The sequence below is a fragment of the Molothrus ater genome, chromosome 5, assembly GCF_012460135.2.
Source record: "Molothrus ater isolate BHLD 08-10-18 breed brown headed cowbird chromosome 5, BPBGC_Mater_1.1, whole genome shotgun sequence".
Classification (NCBI taxonomy): domain Eukaryota; kingdom Metazoa; phylum Chordata; class Aves; order Passeriformes; family Icteridae; genus Molothrus; species Molothrus ater.
Window position 1 is genome coordinate 68,320,410 of NC_050482.2, and position 24,443 is coordinate 68,344,852.

Sequence of the window (24,443 nt, forward strand, 5' to 3'; positions counted from 1 at the left end):
TGTTTTTTTGAGAAATCACTGTGGGGTTTTTTATATCCGTTTGTTTCTGGTATCTGAGTAATATGGATCATATATTTATATAGAACATGTGAATAACCAGAAAGAGATGTTATCTCTGGCTTACAGAAAGGCATGTGATTTCTGCACCTGAGACATGCAGAAAAGCACCCTCAGCAGGTTAGGAAATACTAGTTTATCCACTTTCCTGGTATCCACAGGCATTCATACTGTTACCAAGGTGCCAAGGCCAAATGGCATTTTTTCCAGAGCAGGGATTTTTTTTTTTTTTTTTGTTCCTTATTTTGAGTGCTTGTAAAAAGATGCAGGCTAAGGAAGGAGGCAACTCTTCATCATATGCCTCAAGTAGTATCTATAAATGAAGCATGAGGCCCCTTCTTTCCTGTGGCTCCAGGAGGAGATACAGCCACACACCAGCACTGTTGCTTTCACCCACTATAGGGTCATTTTTCTGCTAACTGCTCCATTGCTGCTGATGCTTAGGATTTAAAGCAGAAAGATACACTCAGGACCTGCTGGAGTTCTTAAGAGATGTGTGGCCAGGTAGAATCCTTGCAGGATTAGGTATTCATTCTCCAGTATGTGTGACTTAAAAATGCAGTTGCTAATTGCTGTCACAGCACTGATGGTGAGGACTCTTCAAAAAAAACCCTATAAAACATGAGGAAAGCCAGAATGGCAGGGGGATTGGAGGAATGACTTTCCCTTAGTTATTTTTCCTGACAAGTTACATTCATTGTCTTTAGCCAGGCTGAGTCGCTTATACAAGCTTACACAAGCTCCTGCAGCTTATACAGGAGGGCTGTTTAAGATAAAATATATCTGCTGCTGCCAGAAAGAGGCTCTGCACACTTCTTGATGAACCCACTGACAACCTTCCTCCTCTGCTTCTGAGGGAACATTCACCTTCCCACCTCGGTAATTTCCTCACCTCTGCACGGAGGGGTTGTGGTTCTGTGCCAAGGGGAACTCGCAGGGTAGGTTAGGCAGCTTCCTGGGCATGGAATGCCACTTGTGGAAAGGGTCAGAGGCTTCTGGAGGCTACTTTCATTATCTAGGGAAAAGGAAAGCAGCAGCTGCCACCAGGCTGAGCTCCTGGGGTGGGGTTTACTTGTTACAGGGTCTTTCCCTGGTGCAATTTCAGAGCTAATCTGTGCAGGAGCACTCATCTTGAAGGGCTGGCGTAGGTTTTGCCCAAGCTAGGAACAGATAAAGCTCTTCCTGGCCCCACTTTCCATCCAGAGTTTGTACAACAGCAGAATGTCTTTGTTCCTAATGGGGATTGAGAATTAACAAATTTGCAATATAACTTAAAAAAACCACGATAAAGTGTTGGAAACTATGGATGTGAGCCTCCTGTGTCCCAGACTCCAGCAGCCACTTTCTAGACATTCCATTTTTCTTCTGGCATCAAGTGAGAAATTCTCATGACTGGCCTTCTGACAGCAGAAAGATCCCCCATCCCTGGGTAACCACAGCTTTCTCCCACTACTATTTTTAATCCCACTACTATGGGGGAGAGCAAGGGACCAAAAGAACAGGAAGAATTGTAAGGTTTGAAACGTAAGCAGTGAGCTACTGCCCTGCTGAGCTGCACAAATGAGAGCTGTCATTCCTGCCACCTGCAGCACAGCCTGCTCACCCAGCCCCCAGGCAGCCTGCAGGCAAGGGGAAATCCAAGGCTGTCATCCTCCCGCTGCAGTAATAGGTTTCCTTTTATCACACCACCATAGGAACACCAGGGTTTATCCTTTGTTTTTTTTGTTTTTTTTTTAAGAATGGTGGAGGGTCAGGAAAATGAAACACATTGTTTGGGATTTCCCCGTCTGGGAAAATGAAACACATTGTTTGGGATTTCCCCAATCATCCTGTGTAAAACTTCTGCTTCTTAGAAAAAAAATTTTTTTAAAAAGTCAACACAGAGGCATTGATGTAATTCTCCCCATATTATCCTGAATGCTGCTACATGACCATCAGACTACACCAGATGTTCAGGCTAGTACTGCAGGCTGAGGAAGTGAGCTTCAGCTACAAAAATGAAATCCTAGTTTCTATAACCCAATTTATATTACCTTCATCCCTTCTTGGCTATTTGTAGTAACTTCACTGAGAATCTGAAGAAACAATGTAGAATATGCACAGGTACTGGGGATGTTTGTTGATTTTTTTTCATCAGATAATCCAGAGTGGCTGAGAGTGAGTCAGCAAAAGAGTAATTGAAGGCAGGCACTTTAACACCCAGATTTATCTCTAGATCACCTCCTCTCACGTCCTTATCAATCATCAACCAAAGAAGTGACATCAGAGGAAAGAAACAATAGCGCCACCAGCAAAAAAGAAAAAATAATTAATGACTTTATTTTTTTTTTTTTTTTAGTTCAGTTGGCCATCTGAGGTGCTAAAATCTCAACACCAATGAAGCAAGTGTGCATAAAAACAAACGATAAAACACAACCAAATAGAAGAAAACAGGCTGGAACAGAGTTGGTTTTGTACAGGTAGGGTATTCGCTTTTCTGTTAACGCTCCATACATGCCAACCGTAAGCGCCTTGAACAATCTGAATATCAGAGTTCACGTTCATACAAAAGGGCAGATGCCAAAGCAACTCCCTTTGCCTGGAGTAGACTTCACACACACACGCATGCACCCACAGAGTATTGAAATTACTGCAATGCCATCAGAACATGGCATCCTCCCTTCACATCTGCTTTCAGTCACATCCTCATCTGCCTGCTACCCCGCCTAGTAGTAGGCATGTACAGGCAGGGTAGCAGGGTAGCACAATCCAAAAGCAGGAACTTTTTGAAAGCTTCCCATCTCTGTTACTTTGCAAAGGTCAACAGCCAGCGATCTCTTTCTCTGTGAATTATATACAGACTGGTTTTTAGTATGCTTTAGAGCTCTCTTCCTCGCAGACAGTGACAACTGAAATTCCCATTGCAGCTTTTCAGTTTGCACATGGGAGATTTTACAATGCAACAACACCTCTCTCAATCCACCGGTGTGTGGTGTAAACACTTAATGGAAAACTCATTTTAGAAGAATGTTAACCAAACAAGGTGTAGCTGCTCACAAAAGGGAACTGCCGGCTGCTCTAGATCATGCTGTCTAGACCACTTAGAATACTTCATAACGTTCAGGATTAGGATGTATAAAAATATTAAAACCCACCAGAGTGCACACAAATGTGGTGACTAGCTCTACGCAAGCACCGTGTTCTAACAGAGGCCTAGGCATTGCACAAAACTCAGATTCTCGACCATGGGGGTAGCCCAAGGATCCACTGGTGCCTTTACATACAAACAAATATTTACAGAAAATGCAGAGACAGAGAGAGAAGGACAGACTTTTAAAACTTGCGGTTTGCTCTAAAATATGTTCAGCAATGCAGTTTATAACATGCCCTAGTGAGACCAGGGGGTATTGATTAACTGAAAGAAGGAATATGTCTGAAAGTTGGAGCTGAAATGTCTTGTCACCTCCCCACACATTAGTTCTCCAAAGCTCAGAATTTTACAGCCAGTTGTGACTTTTAATGAGAATATGGTTAAAAGGAACAGAACAGTTTAAAAAAAAATGATACTGTGAAAACAGCAGATTAGTTGTTCTGGCAGTCCTCACTCCCCCATCTCCATTTACCTCCTGGGCATTTCCTCCCAGGAGCTGGTGTTCCCCTCCCTTTCCTGCAGGGGGCTGAAGGGCTTGCCCCATCCTCCGTGTGCCCATTTCAGAACCAGCACGGCTCAGGTTCCAAGCTCAGCTCTCTTCCCACCTGCTGCCGGGATGAAGCACAGCCAGCCCCGGGTCAGGACCGTGTCACCTGGGGACAGCCACCCTTGTGTGCCCACGTCTGGGGAGCTGAGGGTCCCCTGGTTCTCCTCACACGTGAAATGGACAAACGTCATCGAACGCACGTGGCTGAGTGTGCGCTGCGGGCAGCGCAAAGAGCTACAACATCCTGCTCGGATTCGGATACAAATAAGGAATCTTGTGCTCACAAGAACCTTCTTCAGCTTTAAAAATACAAAATTTGAATTAAAAATATTCAGAGAGTAAAAAAACCCACTATCTGATATGCAAGTCATATTCTTAAAGTGCAACTGAACAGCAAATAACAAGTTGTGCCTTTTACAACCATTTTGATATAAAAAGGCCTTTTAACATTCCCTTTTGTGTATTTTAATAAATTTGTGTGTGCGATGTTAGCTCTTTGTTTTCATTCTCGCTGCTGGAGGCCTTCAGCACAACCCAAAGAGTTTAGGGTTAGAATACGTGGGTTTTCTGTGCAATAAGGTATTACATCCTGAAGTGATCTCCCTCTTCAGCATTGGAAAGATCTGGCCAATGTCCCTCAGCATGAAAGGGAAATCATCTGCTGTTTCTTCTTCAGGACTTCTTTTAGTTCTACAGCTCACATTCAATGACCTTTTGTTACAAGTTAGATGTGGTCCATATACCCAGTGCACTATAAAATGGTCTGAGGCCAATTCTCTGCACGAGACAATTTACAGTAAACTTTCCATCTTTCTTCCCTCTTTCTGCACTCCAGCTTCCAGTTGCCCCTCAAATGCAGACTGTAAACTATCATTGCCAGTCTCACTTGGGCAGCAGGCCCTGCACCAGCAAACAGGAGGGAATTCTGTTTGTTAGACATCCTGCTGGTAAAGCCAATGCTCTGGGATGCTGGAATGGCAGGTACCACTTGCTAAACACACACAGTTATGAAGTAGCACTGCAGCTGCCTGTCTGTCTGCTTGGTTTCACAAGTATCTGGAATTAATTTGTAATGCCTTATGTGGAATAAAGGGAGAACACTTTGGGTGGAAAACAGGGGTTTCCACAGTTAGCAACCAGCACTGCTCAGAGTCCCCATGGACACTCCTACCCATTCTCCCTCAGCCTGGGGCATTCTCCCAAGTCAGAGGTGAATTCAAATCACAGGCCTTGGCTTACAGGAGACCCCTCTGAAGGAGGTAGAGAGCCAACAGAAAGAAACCTTGCAAACTTCTGTGCCAGGGCAAAAGACTGAAGAATGTTCAGCCCTGCTGGGGTGCCTCGCACCGGCAGTGTCAATCCAAGCTGGCAGAGTCAGTAGGCTGTACAAATGTGCTTGGGAATGGGACTCGTTCTCAGAGACTTCAGAAAGCAGCCTTGGTACTTCTTGAACAGGAAAAGAACACAGTCTGCATCCCAAGGAGGGAAACCCTCTGGACACATCGTGTGAAGGATGGGACCCATCCCCAGTGCACGGTGCTGTTTCAGCTCTGCAGGATAGGTTAAGGACACGGCTTGCCCGGGGAGTCTGTCCCACAGGGAGTGGGGCTGAGCTGCTCAGTGCACATCCTGCTCATCAGTCATCGTGTGGTTACAGTCACGACCCTCCTGGCTGAAAAGCAGCAGATTCACTAACTGGGCCAAAAGGAGCTTCTTCCAATAGATGCAGCAGGAAATGTGCTGGTTTTGTTTTCATGGAAATACCTCAAACTGTATCAGGACCGTGAGGATCCCCTCTTTCAGTGAGGAAGAGACATATGGGATATTTCTACCTCACAGTTTTGGCTTTCTTGTTATAAAAATGTAAAATTTAAATAAATATAAGTTTGTTAGTCCAAAAGAGAGAATGTGGGATGTGGAAGAAAAGGATGCTAAGAACACAAATAGATTATTAAACTCCATGAGTGCACAGGATTTTTTCATAGATGAAAACTCCTAGGGCAGGATGCATCCATGGGTACATAAAGGCTGCCCTTGCTGTGAAGCAGGGACCAATCCGCAGTAGTGTCTTTCTCTAACAGAGTTAAAACACTCCCTCCACAATCAAATATGTGTAACAATCAAATTATTATTAAGAACACTAATAAATAGCCACAGGTAACAACGTCCAGTAATTTTGAAGTGGAAGTTGTAGGATGCAGCAGGCACACACACCCATCACTCGTCCATTTTTTTTCCTAAAAGATACAAAAATGAATCTTCTTTCAAGTATTAAAAAAATAAGTTAATTGACATAAAAGGGTCAAAGTGACTGAGGGCCCAGGCAGGTCTTAAGCTTTGTTTCCAATGTGCAAAAACAAAATACAGAGAAAAAAAAAATAAAAACACTGAAAAGTCTTAATGGTGGTTCAGTCACTTAAGGGCTTCTCCCTTTTAGGGGGCCTAATAACCAGGGAATGCTGCCTGGGAACACCCCTGCCCCAGCACACACTTACCACTGTCCCACAGCAGTATTTTCCAGTGTCAAAACAGTCACAATAAAAACAGAACAAGGAAGCCCACCAGCCTCTGAGCTGTGGCCATGAAGACTAAGGCCAGCAGTAGCTGCCTCTCCAGTGTAGCAAAGCACGTGGGCATCTTCCCTCTCTCTTCTGCTCCCCTTGTTCCCCACAAGAAGATTCAGGAGGCTAAGGTAGGGAAAGAGTCCACTGATGCCCACTTCTCTCCAAAAACCAAGAGGCAGAGAGTTCCATCACACATAGCGGTATCTTCTCTGTCTTGTATTTCTTCATATCCATGCATAAGGATCAACTGCAGGTTTCTTTGGTGGGGAGGAAGACTAAAGCAAAGAAGGTGTTGCCCTGGGCTTCTGGAGCTCTCTTGGACAGCTGACTCCACTGCTACAGGCTGCTGTGGTTTTTCAGGAAAGGTTGCCACTTTCCTCCCTTTTATTAGAACTGGTGTAGTAAAAATGGGAAAGGAATGGACTGCCTTAAATCCAATGTAGTTAAGGGTACTCCTTCCCTTAACCTCCTTCCCCACACATGGATTATTCCCCCCTCCCTCCTACCACACACAAAATATGGTCCATCGTACAGGACCTCAAGGAGACTCCACAGTCTCAACTCATTTCTTCAACTTGGCTTGCAGACATGTAAAACTTAAGCTTCTGGAACCAACACACTTATCAAAAGGCTTCTGAGTGCTTCAAACCAAATCCTTGCATGCTGTTGGACCTTCCAGAGGTTTCCCCTTCAACATCTTCCTATCCACGTAATTCTGGCAAACTCAGGGTAGGCCAACTGGACAACACAGACCAGCAGAGGTAAATGTGCTAAGCTCAGGACCAGTTCAAGCTAAAACCTTTGGAAAGCATGACTGCCTCCAGGTCCTTGTCTTCTTCTTTTTCTCGAAGCCTCTGCTCCTCAAGGAGAGCCACAAGGGAATCTCTCTGCTCCACTACTTCAAGCATTTCGTTCAGGATCCTCTTCTCTTCTGAGAGCTCCTCATCTGTCTTCAGATGATCTACAGAGATATCAGGAACTATGAGCATACACAAGGCTAGAAATACACACATACAATCCATGAAATATTCCCTTTTGCTCTCACCTTCTACTGCCATCCTCTCACGGAGTTCCTGCTGCAGTCGACTCTGCCTGTCTTCCAGTTCTAGCTCCCGAGCGCTAAAAGGAAAAGAGCAGAAATCCAAGTTCCAGATGTAATAAAATACTGCATACATTGCTTCATATTCATTCTCAGCTTCTGCTCCCTCTCTGGATATCTGCTGTGCATTTTACCAATCTTGTTTGGAACAACTCTTCAATAACTTAAGATATATAACTGTATTTTTAAAAGCTTTAATTGCACTTTTAGCATTTCACGTTATTTGCCTGAAGCTAGGAAGTGCAATGCCAAAAGTGGAGCAAACTAAATATACAGCAGAGTCAAAGAGCAAATAAATCTGCAATGCCTCTACATATCCCCTGCTACTTCCCACTCTAAAACAAAAGTTACTTATTAACAAATTACTTATTACTTAAGGACACTATCAAGCTATTGCAAACACCACCTTGGGACTTTTCTGCCACTAAGGCCAGCAGCTTCCACATTGCTGAGGTGAGCTGACACACTCAGAAATTAATTTCAGTGAATTTGCACAGAAATTCACTGAAACAGAATTTGGGGGGAACAGAATTGGGGGAAACAGAAAATGCCCCCAATTTCATTAACAGGAAAACACCTTTACCATCTGAGCCCATGTGAGAGGCACTGGGGTCCCACTAGAGGCAGAAAGGAGAGCCACAAGGCAAGGTGGCTGAATTAAATTCTTTTGGCTATACTTAGAAGAAAACTTTACCAAAACCAGGAGTCCCATGTTATTTCTGCATAGCTCAAAAACACTTTCACAAACAGGATGTGTTTTATACAACAACAGCATGAGAAGGACCCACATCCCTGTACTTCTGCATGTGCACAAATAATTGGAACTTTCATCCCTTACCAATATTATTCTTTCTTCTACCACTCCTCTAAAATGTACTTTGGGATTCCTATCTCAGCCTAAGAGGCTGCTGACCTCTTGGCCTTCCAGGGAAGTCAATACTGACAGATCTTCCACTGCTATTTATGACAAAATCCCCATTTTTTCCACATTCACTCACAATATCATCAGTTCAGACTCGTAGCGAACCAAGGCATTCTTCTCCTGCACCAGCTTGAACCACTCCTGCATCAGCTTGGGGTCATCCTTCTTACCCATGCCTGCCAAGAAAGAAACCTGGTAAATTTTCAGGTAATGCCCTGCAATCCTTACAAGCCCAAACTGCAAAAACAACAATGGGGCAAAATGTGCAAAGAAAGCCGAGCAAGATGCTGCCAGAGCACTCCCAAGCCGGGTCCGTTCACTTTGCCTACAGCACTCAGCTGAGTGGAAGTCACCTCCAAAGGGATTCTCTTCTCTTTGGAGCCTACTTTTTTTTTGTTTCTGATATTCTTGTGATTACTTGTTTCTTCCTCACTCTTACTGCAGAAAGCCCCAATTTCTATGAGTATTTAACTTTTCCTTTCATTAGAAGAATTTTATAGATGCTCATGCCAGCTACTTAAATGTATGCTCATCAGAAAAGGATTCAATTGCCACTCCATGTGTTTTACCTTTGTTTTCTTCAGTTACATGTCCTCTAGTTTTTTTTTACTAGCCAAAAATAACATCTTGTCTCTTCTTTTTTCAACAGTTAAGTAAATCTTTTCTGACTGCTCCTCCTAGCCACACATATCTATTAATCTTGAAGATCCCCCTGCACAGTGAACACAGAAACTAATTCTACTGTACTGCATACCAGCACTAGAAAGAAAAGGAACCCCCAGACACATTTGCTAATATGAAAAAAGAATAAAGAAACCTTGGGCCTTGACCACCCAGTACAGAACTCTTTGCCAGTCCTTTTATTTTAGAACAAACTCCTAAACTAACTCAATAGTCCACTGATGAGTTTTGTGTCTGTCAGGAGTCATGTGGAATAAATGCAGAATGCTGTTCCCAAAGCCTTCTGTTGATATTTAGCAAACACAAGAACTTACCAAGGAGGCTCCTCCTGGCAAGCTCTTGGTCTGGGCCACTTATTCCACATTGAACCACCTGCACCTGAATGCTGTGATTAACACCAGACCCCATCAAGGCCAGTGGCAACATTGCTGCCTGTGTGGCAGTAGAAGCAGGAGCAACGCCTCAAATCAGGCTGAGCAGCACTTTTGGATTGCTGCATCCCATCAGCTTGCACTGCACGTGCCCTAGGCATCCCAAGGTAACTAACACCCCTGTCTCTGCTTGTTATTGTGGATAGGTACTCCCTACATAAGAACAAAAACTCCCAAACAGTCCATCTAATGCTAAATTAATCAAGCAGCAAGCTCACTATTCAAACTCTACGACACAGACACAGCACAAATACCACATTAATGGCTACTTAATTCTGACCCATACCACATTAATGGCTACTTAATTCAGAGCCATGCCCTGCCTCATCTTCAGTAGTCAGAGAAGCGCTGCCCTGCAGTTACACAAGGGAGAGCCTACAACTCCTAGTAAGCTGCAGCTTGGGCTGCCTTTGGAAATGTGTCATAGCAGCCCCTGGGGGAACACCAGGCTGGGCTGTACCACCCTAAGAGCCCCTGAGGACTTGATAGCAGTGTGTTGCTCAGTTCCAAGCATTCCTTTCTGAGCATCTCTGCACAATATGCCCACGTGGCAACAGGAGAGGGAGACTGTACATGCAGATGTCCAGTGCTGTGGCGCTATGAAAACACTGGGAAGTCTCCCCTTCCTTTCCAATGCCAGGATGTATAGAAAACAAATGCCTCTAAGAAAAAGCCAAAAACACAATGCTACTGACCTATGGAATACGTATTTTTAAACAGCCAATGAGTAGAGGAATAATGGGAGGACTGGAAAGGGAGCACTGACAACTGATGTGAGGGAGCACTATGGAAAGCAGATAAGTGGTTAGCAAAATTACACCATGAACACACATAAAACAACCCCTTCCCCATGCCTTGGCAATGGAAACTCTACAGCAAACTCCATTTGGGATAGTTAAAGAATGCACTCAGCAAGACAGATGAGGGAGAACTAGTCTAACTTAAGGTCTGTTGGTTTTTAAAGTTCACGGATGTTTTTCAAATCAGTCCTTATAAAGACACAGTATTCCTTTAATCCCTATATGCTAATTAAAAGGCTGTATTTAAGGAAACAGATTGTCATTCCCTTACCCCACCTTCCAAACATGTTTCAGGAGGACTAGAGTAATTGAAGCCACCAAATGAAAATAGAAACTTTTGAGTGTGACACTTCTGGTCCCACAGCTGCTGCTCATTGTCCCTCCCAGTCACCGCACCTTCTGTTGCACAGCTGGGACTAGCAAAAGGGATACTGTACCTTCAACAGCTTGCCACAGGCTCAGAGAAGCTGGTTACCAGGTAGCTATAGACAAGGTTGGCTTGGGGACACAGCAAGAAAAGGGCTGGGGGCCCTGTGGTCACTAGCTGACTAGTGCTGCTATGAGAACCCAGCTGTGGGCAGGAGGACAGGGGTGTGTGAGGTTACGTTACCTTCATGGGCACAGCAAGGGCAGAAGGAGAGAGGTCTACGACGTGGTGTCCCGCCATTGGGCTCAACTTCAATAGGACCAAACGAGGAAGAGGAAGAGGCAGGAGAGGAAGAGGAAGTTGGAAGTGGAACGGAAGAGGAGGAAAGGGGTGAAATAAAAGACAAGCAAAGGACAAAAAGCATAAGAGTGAGAAAGAAAGGAAACACAAGAAGAAAAAGAAAAGAAAAAATACAAGAAATGGAGAAGCAGAAACAAGGGATACAGTCTACAGATGAATAATGTCCCCTAATAAGCACAGATAACAGGTAAGAGGTAGACTGAGGTACTGGTGAACTCTTACTGAGCTGTACAAATACCAGGCAGGAGGTTACTGTTACTGCACTTTTCCTAATGTACAGTTTGCAGGTGCAAGGTCTTTAACCAAAAGCTTTGCAACCCAGATGTTAGGATGAGTAGAGACACGTATTTAACTTCTGCTGATAAATGTCAGATTTCAAGCAGAGTTACAGTAAGTCTCACCTGCATGCATAAGACACCAGCTGTAAGCAGCCACCCTACCTTCAGCTCTATCAGGACCATGCTCTTATTACCGTGGCAGCATCCACTGATGGTAAAAGTGTCCTTTGTAATGGAATAGAATGTCTTCAGACAGGGAACACCACAGGGAGAATCTGATTACCATGGAACCAGCCTGCCAGGGTCTGTTGTGTCAGGTATGGTGAGTACACAGGTACCCCACCAGATTGCTGTGCTTAGGGGGGAAAAGGCTTTTACACAGATAGTGGTTCACATCAGGGTCTGTGGGGGCAGTGACCAGCTGAGGACTCTGCAGAGTTAAACCAGTAAATTTAAAGCTCTCCCTTGGCATTCTCATTCAACAAAGCATTTTAAGGCTTACAAGTCCTGTTAGTACCAGTGCCTTACTGAATCTTTATCATCTTTTCCATCAGCCAGCGAAGGACAAGCATTTCTCATCTCTCAAAAGGTTCAGCCTCTTTAAAACCAAGAATTTGCTTTTCAGTGGTACTTAACGTTACAGAGATAAACAGTACGCAGTAACCAATATCACTAATAGTTACAGGAGAACGTGCACCAGGGAGATGATGAACTCTGAAACATCAGAGCTACCAGAATGGAACACTTTGGGCTCAGGGCACAACTGCATTTATAAAGAGGAGGCATTTCTGTGTTGGGAAAAGGCATAAACTCCACAACAACAGTATGGTAAGAATAACACTCATTTTGGAGAAGTCAGCAGAGTTTGATGTTTGTGGTTCACAGAAAGCTCTACAAAATTAGAGTACCAGTGGACTGGGAAGGCTTTAGAAGGGACCATCACAGAACTAGACCAGCACATGGATGACACACTGGAGCAAGAGGGAGAGCACACCAGCTTCAAAGCCCGTGACTGAGCAGCAGGGCTTTCTCAGAAGAAGAAACCTCTGCACTGGAAGCACGAAGGGGCAACATCAGGAGAGGTGCCACAGCTGGCCATAGGACAGCTACAAATAAAGCACTGTACCAACAACATCGAGAAAGCACCAGTACATTAATTACAGCTGTTCTGAATTTTCCAATTTCTTCATTAAAATACTAAGGCTATTTTTCCTACAACTGCCATTTCACAGATCAGGTTACAAAAACAAAACCAAACAAGAAAAACCCCAAACCACAAAGGTATGGTGAAGAATATGCTTCCACACAAAGCAGAGCATTTAGTGCATGATACTTGGTAAATATTTTTTATTTCCCATCCTATTTTATTCAAATTAATTCTTTAAGCTAAAAGCTTTAATACTCTAACTTGGTCTAACCAGTGTTTTGATGGTGGCCAGGGAGATGGAGATTTAACTACGGAAAAAATCCACAAGGCTTGAGATTTCATTCAGAACAGGGGGCTGGGGGGATTTGATACATTTCAGGCCATGAACATAGAGACTTGGTGAGGAACTTCCAGTTTTCCATATTTGAGCTGAAAGGAGATACCCAGTATGTGAAAATATCATTAATCTCATTGTGAAATGGCCATACACTGCTAGCTTTGTCATCAGCAAGCAAGTGGTCTGATACTAGGAGAGGATACCAGCTTTGGTCTCCAGTAAAAAGCCCCAGGGATCACACAGCACCTGACTAATACAGAGCTCACTCCCCACAACTGCAATTTCCTCCCCTGCTCTTAGTTATCTTCCCACTCTTGTCTAAAGAAAATTTGTCCTTGAATCAAGTTACAAAGTCCATGGTATCTACACTAATCCTGCTACTACAAAAGTCAACATGTTTTTTCAGTAAGATAATAAACATAACCTTTGCAATTAAGATCCTTTCCAGCTACTCTAGATGTAAATTACAGTTAATTAAATTGGTGAATACAGGTTATGATCATTGCAATTCTTTTGAAACAATTTCTGTCCAAAGTAGGATGATTAGCAAGGCTTTAGATAGTCTTCCTTATGTATTGGAGTATCCTTAACAGCAAGAACAAAGTGCAACCTTAAAGTTTACTTCCCATGGTTCTCTAAAGCTTATTTTATGGCTTATTGCTCCAAAAGCCATTACTAATCCTATAGTAAATAGTATTATTATAATTATTTTTATTAATATTATTACATTGTTTAGAGAAGAGAAATCACCACCTCCCAGTCTCATTAAATTACAAATAGGATCATCACTGCAAGACAATTTTTCTGGATGTGGAGCCAGGGCCAGATAGGGAAAAACCCATTTGTTGTGCGAATTAGAAAAACCTCAACAAATCTAACCTCCCTTTCTGTTTAAGTCCCCTTCACCACCAAAAATATACTGACACAGGTATTCACCCACAACATGGAGAAGTTCTGGCAGCAGCAATACGCACTGAAGCAGTTTGTTTGGAAGGAGCTGAAGGGCAAGAGAAGAACCATTTCTATAATCTCCCCTTCTTAGGGTGCTGTGCTGCCAGCAAGTAAGGTGTGGCTATATAGCCTCTGGACAGAAAATTCCCATTTTTTTCACCAGAGGGATAAAGCTGCCAACTGACTATGTTAGTCACGAGTTGCTCCCTTTCAGTGCCACAAGCCAACTCTTCTTTTGTGCAAAGCCTTGTAAAGCAGCCCAAGCTGCTTGCAAGCCAGAGCATGGTTTGAAGGCAGGAGCTGCAGCTTATTAAGGAAAGGAGTTCCTAAGCACACTGAACATTCTCAAGATGCAGAAGCTCTGCCTTGCACACCAGACACACCCCATTAATAAACTGACCAGAATTATTTTGCTTCTGTGTAAAAAAGCCACAAGAATGACCTTGTTTGTCACAGTACTCTTGAGAGATTGCTACAGTGGTGGAAACCAAGAGCCAGGTGAAGAATAAATACCACCATAGCTTCAAAGTCTCTTCAAAACAAGGACCAGAAATTGTATAGCCACTATGTTCATTTCCACTGCACATTGTTCTTTGTTACAGAAGCTACATTGGACTGCTGCATTCTTTTCTAATCTTCATGTACCTGTTGATTAAAGAGCAATTCTTCAGTCTGGTTTTGTCCTTTTCCTCTCTAGCTCCATAACACTTCTTCACAATCACAAGCCCAGTGGTTAAAATGATTGATCAGGACGAAAAAGCACTGCACAGAGTTTGGGGTGGCAGACCCCATTATCCCCAGGCTACAGCTCACACTGATCCCTTCACTGTTTGCCTCTGTTTTTTGATATGAGAGCTGTGATGATTTCTGAGAAGTGGTGAGTCAATGCAAGTTAAATTTACTTGAACAGATATACCACTGACCAAGTGGGATCACATCATTTGCAAACTTTGCATCCAAAGCCTTGGATTTCTACATTGTTGACTAATCACAGTGGTTTGGAAAACAACAACAATGGACAGAAAACCCCATCTCTGAGGCCAATCTCAGTTCTGTGGAACTTGCCCTCACAAGTTACAAGCAGGACACTTTGGAAACTTATTCTGCTAACAAACACCATCCCTCTATTATCAGGAATACTGAAATCTCTGATTTTAAATCAGTGCTTAAAATATGGATCAATCCAGTAAGTGAAAGGGCACTGATCGTAGTAAATGTCCTCTTTTCCACCCTTAAGATCAGGTTATGATCAGAAGCCCAGGTACTGAAAAAAAAGCACTCTTAACTTCACTATTTGGTGAAGCTTTTCAACAGCAGCGTTGTTAAAAACCAGAGATACAGAAAGCCAACTCTTGGAGAATAGCATCCACAGAACTGCAGGTTGAGAGCAAGGATTTTGGCAATGTCCCACAAGCACATCACAGTTTATTAAATCTGGGTCAAACTCAATATCCTCTATAGTACAATCACTAGAAGAAACCTGGGGAAAACTCACAGAGAACCAGATTGTCATGCAAACTGAACCACTTTTATTTATCCAGCAGAAAGGGGTGGGGGAAAGGCAGGGAAGGGAAGGGAAAAAAATGGGGAAAGCAGTGGCTGGAGCAGAACACACACAGAAATGACTCCAGAGAAGTGTCCTGCTTCTACTCGACCTTGAGGCACTTCAGAATGCACTCAGAATGAATACAGTCTTGCACTGACCCTGCCTCCCAAGACTGTTGTTTTTATGTGCAGAAAAAAGCAGGTAAATGGCAATTGCCTAACAAGTACTGGTACTTAACAAGTTCTGCTTATCAAGTGCTCTTTCCTGCTCAAAATTTACAGCAAAGAAAACAAGTTACCAATTCACTTCAGAGTCAAAAACGGCTGCAGACTGCAAAAACAATGTTTATCTTACAACTCCATTCCCCTTTCAGAAGAGCTGTGTTTGCCAATCACAAGAAATAGGACGGATCCCACTTGAATATATCAGGCTCCAGCCTTGCAGAGTTAGACCTGCAAGACTTTAAAAGACACAGTAAGCTCAAATGTTTTAAATAAGTTTAAAAAAAAGGTGAAGTTGTTGTAGAGTGTGCTTTAAATAGAGTACAAAGATTTTTTAAAAACCTCAAACAATTGCACTTCCCTGCCCTGTTTACCTGATGTCCTAAGGCCCTTGTCAAGAAGTCAAAGTATGTGTCTGAAATCAACACTATCAAGCATACCAGCTCTCTTCCCTACATCCTTCTTGCCTCTCTTGGCATCCTCCAGCCAAGAAAAAAGCATGATGAGAGTGTGTGGCTGTTTATTTGATGATTCCGTGCTGGGTGCAAGGAAAATGAAACTGCTCACTTGACACAGAGGAAATAATGGAAACCAACTACTTCCAACTGCTCACTTGACACAGAGGAAACCAAGGAAGCCAACTACTTTCCAGAGGCAGACAAGGAGCTACTGGGTTAGGAGGAATTGAGGCTGGGACTAAGGAAGCAAGGTGACTAATGGAGAACTGACAAAAGAAAGGGGAAAAAAGGGTAAGGAATGAAAGGAGAAGGCAGATTTGAGAAGAAGGCAGGACCTAAAATTTATTTGTCCACAGACAAATAATCTTGGGCAGAAGAGGAAGCAGAGCCCCAAAATTTTGGAAGTCCAAAGGCTGGGATTCAGACTGTGTCAGTGGGAAGACAAGACCAGGAATAGCTAGTGGAGAGAAATAGGATGGCTGAAGGGTAGAATGCTAGGATTTCTTTGTCAAGAAGGCAGGATTAAAATTAAATGCCTGAGAATAAAAATGGAAGTGGGGTAAGGAGCTCTGGATGAAATAAGACAGGATCAGGATATGGACTGTCTCAAAAGAGGGAACAAAAAGACAAAGAGTATATATCCACCAGACCAATGCATCCTTCCACTGTCTGGCTCAGAATTCATATTTTCAAGTCTCACTATTCCACAGCTGCCAACAAACATCTATTAAATCCACTGATTGTGCCCCATTTCCTCTCCATAAGGATCTACCCAGAAGATGACAACCTAGTGTTGCTACCAATTATTCCATAAGGACACCATACAGCTCTCTGAGGTGGATCTGGAGGTTATAAATCTGTTGATATATCAATATAATATAAAGTCTTAATTTCAGTTGACTTTTTTCTTTTAACCACACATGCATACAATATACACACAGGAGTAATTACTCAGAATTGAAATGTGACCATCTGTAGCATGAAATGAAACATCTGCGTTACAGCAACGGTACAAAACATTTCAGAACAGGAAGAGAGGATTATGACATCTGAGCAGAGCAACAGAACTAGTTAAGATAGCAATTTGTAATCCTACACACTGGAAGTTGACCAGGATGTCAGAAGTTACCACTCCCCTTGCAGAAGTTGTTGTGCAATCTGTAGCAACTAAATATTACCAGTTTGCAGATAACTTTCCAAAGTGCTTTGCAATTTTTGTTAATATTCTAGAATTTTGTTAATATTCTATTGACTAGAGCCATGCCCATGCCTCAGAGACATGGGCTGTCGATAGAATAATTAACTGTGCAGCATCCAAGCTGCCTGCAGGACTCAGCAGAACCTCCAGGGATTTTGATGGCTCTCTACCCAGACACGTTAATCTTGAAGCTGAGCTCTGTATCTGCCACTTGAGCTGACAAGTATCACCAGAGCAATGTATCCCTTCTGGCAAAAGTGTTCTGGCAGCCTCAAAAGCAAATATAAAGCAAATTACACGGAGGCAACAAAATAATACTACAAAGCCACATACTCCAGGCTATACTGGCTCATTGCATTTAAAGGGATACTGCCCAATATAGTTTCTTTAAAATTTGTTTGGAAAATAGTGGTTTTGAGACATTTAATAGAGTTTTAAGATGTATCAACTGTTTTTAAAATAACCATGAATATTGCCTCTGACTGTTGGAAGCCCAAGTGACTGAGTCACCACACAAATAAAGCAGCCTGTTCAAAAATGACCACTCTGAGATGACTGAGCTCAGAGAAACGGAAGAGCAAACACGCAAAGAGATAAACAAATTCCATTTCCAATGAAGATTTTTACAGCACAATTAATTTTTTTAAGTGACAGTGTCCCTTTAAGTGAAGACTGTATTGCTTTTCTTAAAGCCACTATTAGTGTTTTGGATGGGATGGCTGTCTCTAAAGAGGCATTAGGAGCAGAGGCAGGAGGAGGGAGAGGTGTAGTGGAGATAGCATTAAACAGGGATAAGGGTTTGTTAAGTGTGATTCAGCATCAACCCTTTTACAGCTCCTACTCTATGCACATCATGAATATGGGCCAGCCCTGGTGGATACAACCAGGAAGAGGATTTCAAAGTCTCTCTGCAGGAAATAGCCCAGGAAAGAAAGCCAGAGGGACTGAATGGTGAATGAAGCACAGGGCTAGCAGAGGACTATCACATCAAAATTAGCACAGGGCAGCTGGGCAACAAGCTAGATCTACTAAGGAGAAAGTCTTCCATTCTGAAACTTGCACTTGGGTGGATATTCTGAACTCAGGTGGATGTTCTTCAATAAAAGTCTATTGTGCCACAAGTAATTCACAACAGGTAGGTACAGGTAGATACTATGTGGGACAGTCTCCCTGGAGCAGGAGAAAAAATGGCTGTCAAAAATCTGGGCAAGATTATATTTAAAGGATCAAATACAGAACACAATGAAATCAGGTAAGACTTCCAGGGATGTGTCCTGGATCAGGCCTAGAGCATGTGGATCTTTCCCTCTGCAGAGCTGGTCTGCAATGCAGTCCCTCAAAAAAACACAGCTTAGATCAAGCAACTTCCTACTCTGAAAGATAAACTAAATGAGACCCTCAGATAACAAGGCAACTGAGCAGAGTTTGCTTTCTGTTGGATCTACTGACAGACAGACATGTTCACTTCGTAAGAACAGATTTTGGGTGGTTAAACTAGCAAAGGAAATTTTAATTTTCAAGATAGGCAAAGGCTAATCAAATGTCATTTTGCAACCCAAAAGTTAATCCCCTACTAAGGGACTCAGGAAGTAACATTAATTAAAGCAAGGGCAGAACCATGGTATAGAGTGATGACCAGATTCTTAAGTGAAAATGAGAACTAAACACTGCAATGTGTGTTTAGCACTAAATGGGGTATTAAAGCAATAGCATACCAAGAGGCTTAATAGCTGTGTGCTGATGCAAACCGGATTCCAGCAAAAAATTACCGGAACTCTTTACAGCAAATTCTTTTTTAACCTTACAATAAGACAAAACAAGAAAGAAGACATATGTGCCATCTGCAAATGTTTTCAAAGCCCCTTGAGGGAGCATTTTTGTTTTCTTATATCAACAACACACTCTGGCTATTTTGGCCGGAAAAAGCAAGCCTCAGAAGGGCAAGACGGAGGCAACAGCATGACTAATCCTTGACAGTGCTGTTTTCTCTGCTGCCCCCCTTAAAATACTGGACTTTTCAAAGGAGAAGCAAAAAACCAGAATCACCTTCTACTGCTAGCAGGGAAGGTGGCTGGAGTGAAAACAGTAAGCAAATTTATAAAAAATCAGCACTGTGAAAAATAGAAGAGGGAGCCTTACACATGTTTTGTAGAACATGCCAGGATCTCCTGTTCCTGAGCTGGAAAAGGGGTTCTGCTATCATCAGTCATGTGCAAGGGCTGCTTCTTCTTGTTTGTGAGCCAAGGATGGGAGAAGTAGGTGAAGGGAGGGTGGGGAGGAGTGTCAGCAGGGTTAGTGTCAGCAGGAGGTTCAGCCATACATACCACCCAGATGCAAGTCGATGAGGTCACTGTAATAAGACTCTCCCCAATAGTCTACAACAAGGAATTGGTGAAGACAGAGTTATTGAGTCAGATACCCACCCTAGCCCCATACCATCAAAGTAATATATGAGAAAGACATAGAAACAAAAAAAGGGCAAACAAGAGACAGGCAGCTACACACGTGGGCACACACACACATATATAAACAAACACTATATGTCTCTTTCTCTGGATATATACATATATGTACACACACACAGAATATATCACAAACATAGATATTGGGAAGATGAAGAGAAAATTTCCAGGAGGCAGGCGAGGACTTCCAAGGGGAAAAATGAAGAAGTTTACACAGAGACACTTCACCTATTTGTGTTTGCAGCAGTACCTGACACTGATGTCTCTCCTGTTCTCGCTGAGAAAAGCAGAATTAATCCTGTTGCTTTGGAGCTGAGCAACATGTCAGAAGGAAACTGTAATGTCTTAGGATAGCTGCAGGAAAGGTGTAAGGGCTGATTTTCTGGAGGTGAGTGAGTGGAGGATGGTGTGTGGCACACAGGTGAAGCACTGGCTGAGTGCTGACACAGATGGCAAACACTCAGGTGTAGGAAGATGGGATTGTGTGCTCCTGCTGATGCAGTCCCTGTGCCAGGGAAGAACTGCACAGCAGTTTTCAGGACAGAGATGTGCATTCCCACAGCTGCTAGAGACAGGGGCACCACGAGTCTAGCACTGTGGAACATTTTGTTGGGAGGAGACAGATGGAAGTACTGAGAGCAATATTTCTCACTGCATATGATTCATTTGATGTAAAGAGGTGGCTCTTAAACTTTTCAGAATTGATCTGATGGGAGATGTTTTCCAAACTCTTAAAAATGACTATCAAGGTTTATGCTAGAGGGAATAAAAGAAAGGTTCAGGAAATTTCTGATTTGACATATTTTTAAGTTAATGATTGACAAAAAAAATTCACAGAGGAAATCCAAGTCATTAGCATGTCCAAACAGGCGAATGCACTAGAATACAAATACACAAATATACAAAAGTACTATAATACAAATTACTGCTGCATTAATCATATTGTATTACATTAATTAACTCATTCAGGGTGTCCCTTAGGACACCACAGAAACTGAGAAAATTCTTCATTCATGATGCAATAGGAAGGGGGCAGGGAGGGAAGGAAAACAAGGGATGACAGTAGCTCAGACCACCTGCACCTCCCCCTGAAGCAGAGCTTACACTGCCACTCAAAATAGAGCTTACCCCCCTAAGCATTCATTCTTGCTATGAATGCAGCTATCAAAGGCTGAGATTTCCAAAGATAATCATAGAGAACCCATTAAAGCAATAAAGTAATCATAGGTTGGGAGATGTTCTGAATCAGAAACGAAATGTTAGATTGAGCATTCAACTTCTGAAAGAATACAAGAGCAACTGTACCATGCCTGAGGCTGAGCTAATTGAAAAAAAGAAAAGACAAGGAGGTAGCCAAGAAGACACAATTATTTTGTTAGGATTAAAGTTGATGGTGAACTCCAAAATGTTTCTGAGTTTGATTAGTTGAAGAGCAAGCAAGTATCACCCCCATAAATATTCCACCCTGACAAATAGCAGATAATGTGTGAAATTCCTGGAAAAAATACTGAGTTGCCTGTATCTATTGCTAAGATCAAAAGCTGTAATCTCTCAGGAAAACAGCAGGCCATCACTGTGAAAAATTGATTAACAATCTTCTCAGTTTAAGTTACTTCCCAATAACATATGAAGGATGATGCAAAATGGATAGAAAGTAGAAACAAAATTATTCTTAGTAAATATTTTTTTATCTATAGAACTGGTTTTTGTTCTTACCAGTTGAACTGAAAAATACTTCTTTCTAAAAATGGAAAGTGGTCCAGATGTGAGAGATTTGAGGAATTAAAGTTAGTGGAAGACCTCTACAAAAGAAAAATTTGCAAGATGGAAAGATGACTAAGAAGCAATAGTTAGAAGATGATAAACTACATCGAGAACTAGATCAGTTGGTCTTGTCTTCTTCTATCATAGAAGAAGAAAAGAATCCTTGCAAGTTACTGAATTCTGTTTCTTCTGTCTGGATTTTTAAGTAGTAAGAAACTACTATTAACATTACCCAAAACTTCATATTTAAATGCTGATCAATAAGTGTTTTTTTTCTTTCCCTGCATGGAAGGAACCTGAAAATCCCACTCATTACAGAGCCTAATACATTGTCCCAGAACAGTTAATACTGGCTGCTGCCTATGGAAGAGCCATTATTTGGATGCTCTACTGCAATCCTTCTCTATTTATGTGGACAAAGTGCACAGCAGACACACCTCCCAAGCTCCCCATTTTTCTTCCTTATACAACCTTATAAAGAGATTTCTTTTTTAGATGGCAACACCACTTTATACACTGCCTTTCCCTTTTTGAACTTTTGTTTTGATAATTTCCTTAGGGAGGGACTGATCAGAGACAAGAGCATGACTCCACACCTTTACACAGCAGTCCTTGTTGATGTAGTGGCCACTGTTGGGTCACAATGCAGATGACAGAAAAATGATACTTCCCTCTTGAATAATTAGTGGATATTGCAGGCAGAAATTAACTTTATGGAATGTGATACTACAGATCTCAAAAAGAACTAATTCAGTTATTTTTATTGCAAACATGTAAAATGTCTGGAAAAGAAGAAGCTGAGGAGAAACCTTACTGCTCTCTACAACTTCCTGAAAGGAGGCTGTAGCCAGGTGGGGGGTGGTCTCTTCTCCCAAGTAACACAACAAGAGGAAATGGCCTCAAGTTGTGCCAGGGGAGGTTGAGATTGGATATTAGGAAACATTTCTTCATGGAAAAGTTTGTCAAGCCCTGGAACAGGTTGCCCAGGGCAGTGGTGGAGTCCCCACCCTGGAGGTATTTAAAAGATGTGTGGATGTGGCATTTTAGGGATGTGGTTTAATGGTGGGTTTGGCAGTGTTGGATTAATTGTTGGACTCATGATCTTAGAGGTCTTTTCCAACTTCAATGATTCTATGGCCATGCAAGAGGACCTAGAGAGGTGAAGCATGGAATTGATTTATAATCTTGTGTTTCAGTCAACACAGATTAGAACATTATTGGAGAACATGCTGTTTTTTCCCACTCCACCAGTGTGTTTCTGGGTAATCCCCTGAAATAGGGGGAATAATTTAGGATGGTGAAATCTTCATGTCAGAGTTAAGCTTCTGCAAACACGTGACCTGTTGATAGAAATATTTTGCAAGAGCAAAGCATAATGCCTAGAGACATTCTCAAGAAAAGAGATCCCTTTTGCAAAGCAGGACCCACAATTTCACAGTTCTTCTAGGGAATTCACAAATACACAAGCTCATCTAAGACTGCTTCCATTTGGGAGAGCTGAGAGTGAGAAGCTATTTATCCAAATTCTGCAGTATCCCATATAAAATTGTAATTCTTACTCTTGGTCATATTCTGTCGTCTCTGAACATGTTTTAGGCATTCTATGATTCTTCAGTGAGAAAACTCTATAATGAATAATATTTTCTCAGCTGCTAAGATTTCCCACTTGTGCTGGCATGTCTTACATGAAAGTCATTCAGCAGCTCAATAATCAAGATTATTTTGACTTCCAGATGAAAAGAAGCAAAATGAAAAGAACCATTGAAACAATGGAGGTGGCTTTAGTAAGTCCAGTAACTAACTGGCAGGCCAGAGAACAGAGTGGGGCTACACAGGAACACATAGCATAAGGAAGGAGGCAGCCCACAAAGACAGGCATTTGCACAAGGCCATTTTTTTGATCCCACAAATGAATAAAGACAGTCTGATCATACTGAAGTCCTCAAAACTGTTCTTCACACTCGTAGTACCTATTTGCTTTGCTGAGCACTCAGTCCAGCTTCTTTGGCACACCCTTATGGAGCACCAGACCTGGCTAATTCTGGCTCAGTAGTAACTGCCAGGGAGCCACAACAGACTTCTTCTCTGGTGCACCCTCACTGCTTAATCAAGCTCCATCTTCAGAGGTACAGATGCAGCTCTTCAAGCAACAAGCAAACATTTTCCAAACATCTGTTCCACTGTTCCCATTTCTGAATTCTGACCCTTGTGATCAGGGACATCATCCTGGCCTTGTCAGGTATACATACACTGCATTTGCCTGTTGGATATTTGACTCCTTGCAAATTGAGGAGTTTTTTCCCAAATCATTATACTACTATCAGCATTATCTGAACCAGGTACTGCTCCACTGATATGTTTGCCAGATCAGATGACACTCATTTAATTTAATTTCAAGTACACACAGCATTTGTTTTAACAGCTTGACATGGATACCTTTCAGTACACATGGGCATTTCTGTTCTGCACAACTGTGTCAGAAGTAGCCAGTGTGCTGGGCTGTGCAGTGAGGAAGATGTTCTGTGATGGTCCCTTGTAAGGACACTACCTTGATAATCCAACACAATAAAGAAAGCACACACCATTCCACAATTATTTCCTTAACATACAAACAGGGTTGTCTCACTGTGACAACTCTGTGTGAATGGCAGCTGTGAAACCCCTGCAATTTTCCAGCTGTAGGATCCAGTAGTATGCAGAAACAGCCATTAGTAGTAGCTGGATAATTACCTCCTACACCTCAGGCAAAGGTAAATGATCTAAGTCTCTGCCAATAGGGAAGTCCCAGAATTAGAAGAAACACAGGAAAAACAAGGCCTCAGATAGCAGAGAAGGGAGAAGGGATTCACATTGGGATCAGTCTCTAGGCTACAATGGTCCAATTGCCTCTAAAATCCAAACAGCTACGGATTACTGCACAAGCACTTGGGAAGAAAACATGGAAAACCAAACCAAGTTGTGATGGATACCTGCTTCTCCTCGAAGGGCCTTCTCCACAGCAACTCCTCTCTCCTCGAGTTGCCTCTGCTTCTCTTCCACTTGTTCCAACTGCCGCTGGATAATCTGTTCAGAGAAGAGTGGAGCAGAACATCACCAAAGCAATTCTCCTGCTCTGTCTACAGC

At 42.5% G+C, this 24,443-nt stretch overlaps 1 protein-coding gene across 3 annotated transcripts in view; it reads right to left on the reverse strand.

The window, feature by feature from the left end:
* Window positions 1-2,350: 2,350 nt before the first annotated feature.
* MICAL3 (microtubule associated monooxygenase, calponin and LIM domain containing 3) overlaps window positions 2,351-24,443 on the reverse strand; it is a 160,498-nt gene continuing 138,405 nt past the window's right edge. Inside the window, exons 38-43 of one of the 3 annotated variants that reach the window (XM_036400848.1) lie at window positions 24,290-24,383; window positions 19,419-19,469; window positions 10,842-10,907; window positions 8,396-8,495; window positions 7,344-7,417; window positions 2,351-7,259 (exon numbers count right to left, since the gene is read on the reverse strand). In XM_036400848.1, the coding sequence (XP_036256741.1) occupies window positions 7,075-7,259; window positions 7,344-7,417; window positions 8,396-8,495; window positions 10,842-10,907; window positions 19,419-19,469; window positions 24,290-24,383 (570 nt within the window). In that variant the 3' untranslated portion in view covers window positions 2,351-7,074. The remainder of the gene's footprint in view (window positions 7,260-7,343; window positions 7,418-8,395; window positions 8,496-10,841; window positions 10,908-19,418; window positions 19,470-24,289; window positions 24,384-24,443) is intronic. The other 2 variants (XM_036400847.1, XM_036400849.1) reach the window with 2 other exon arrangements.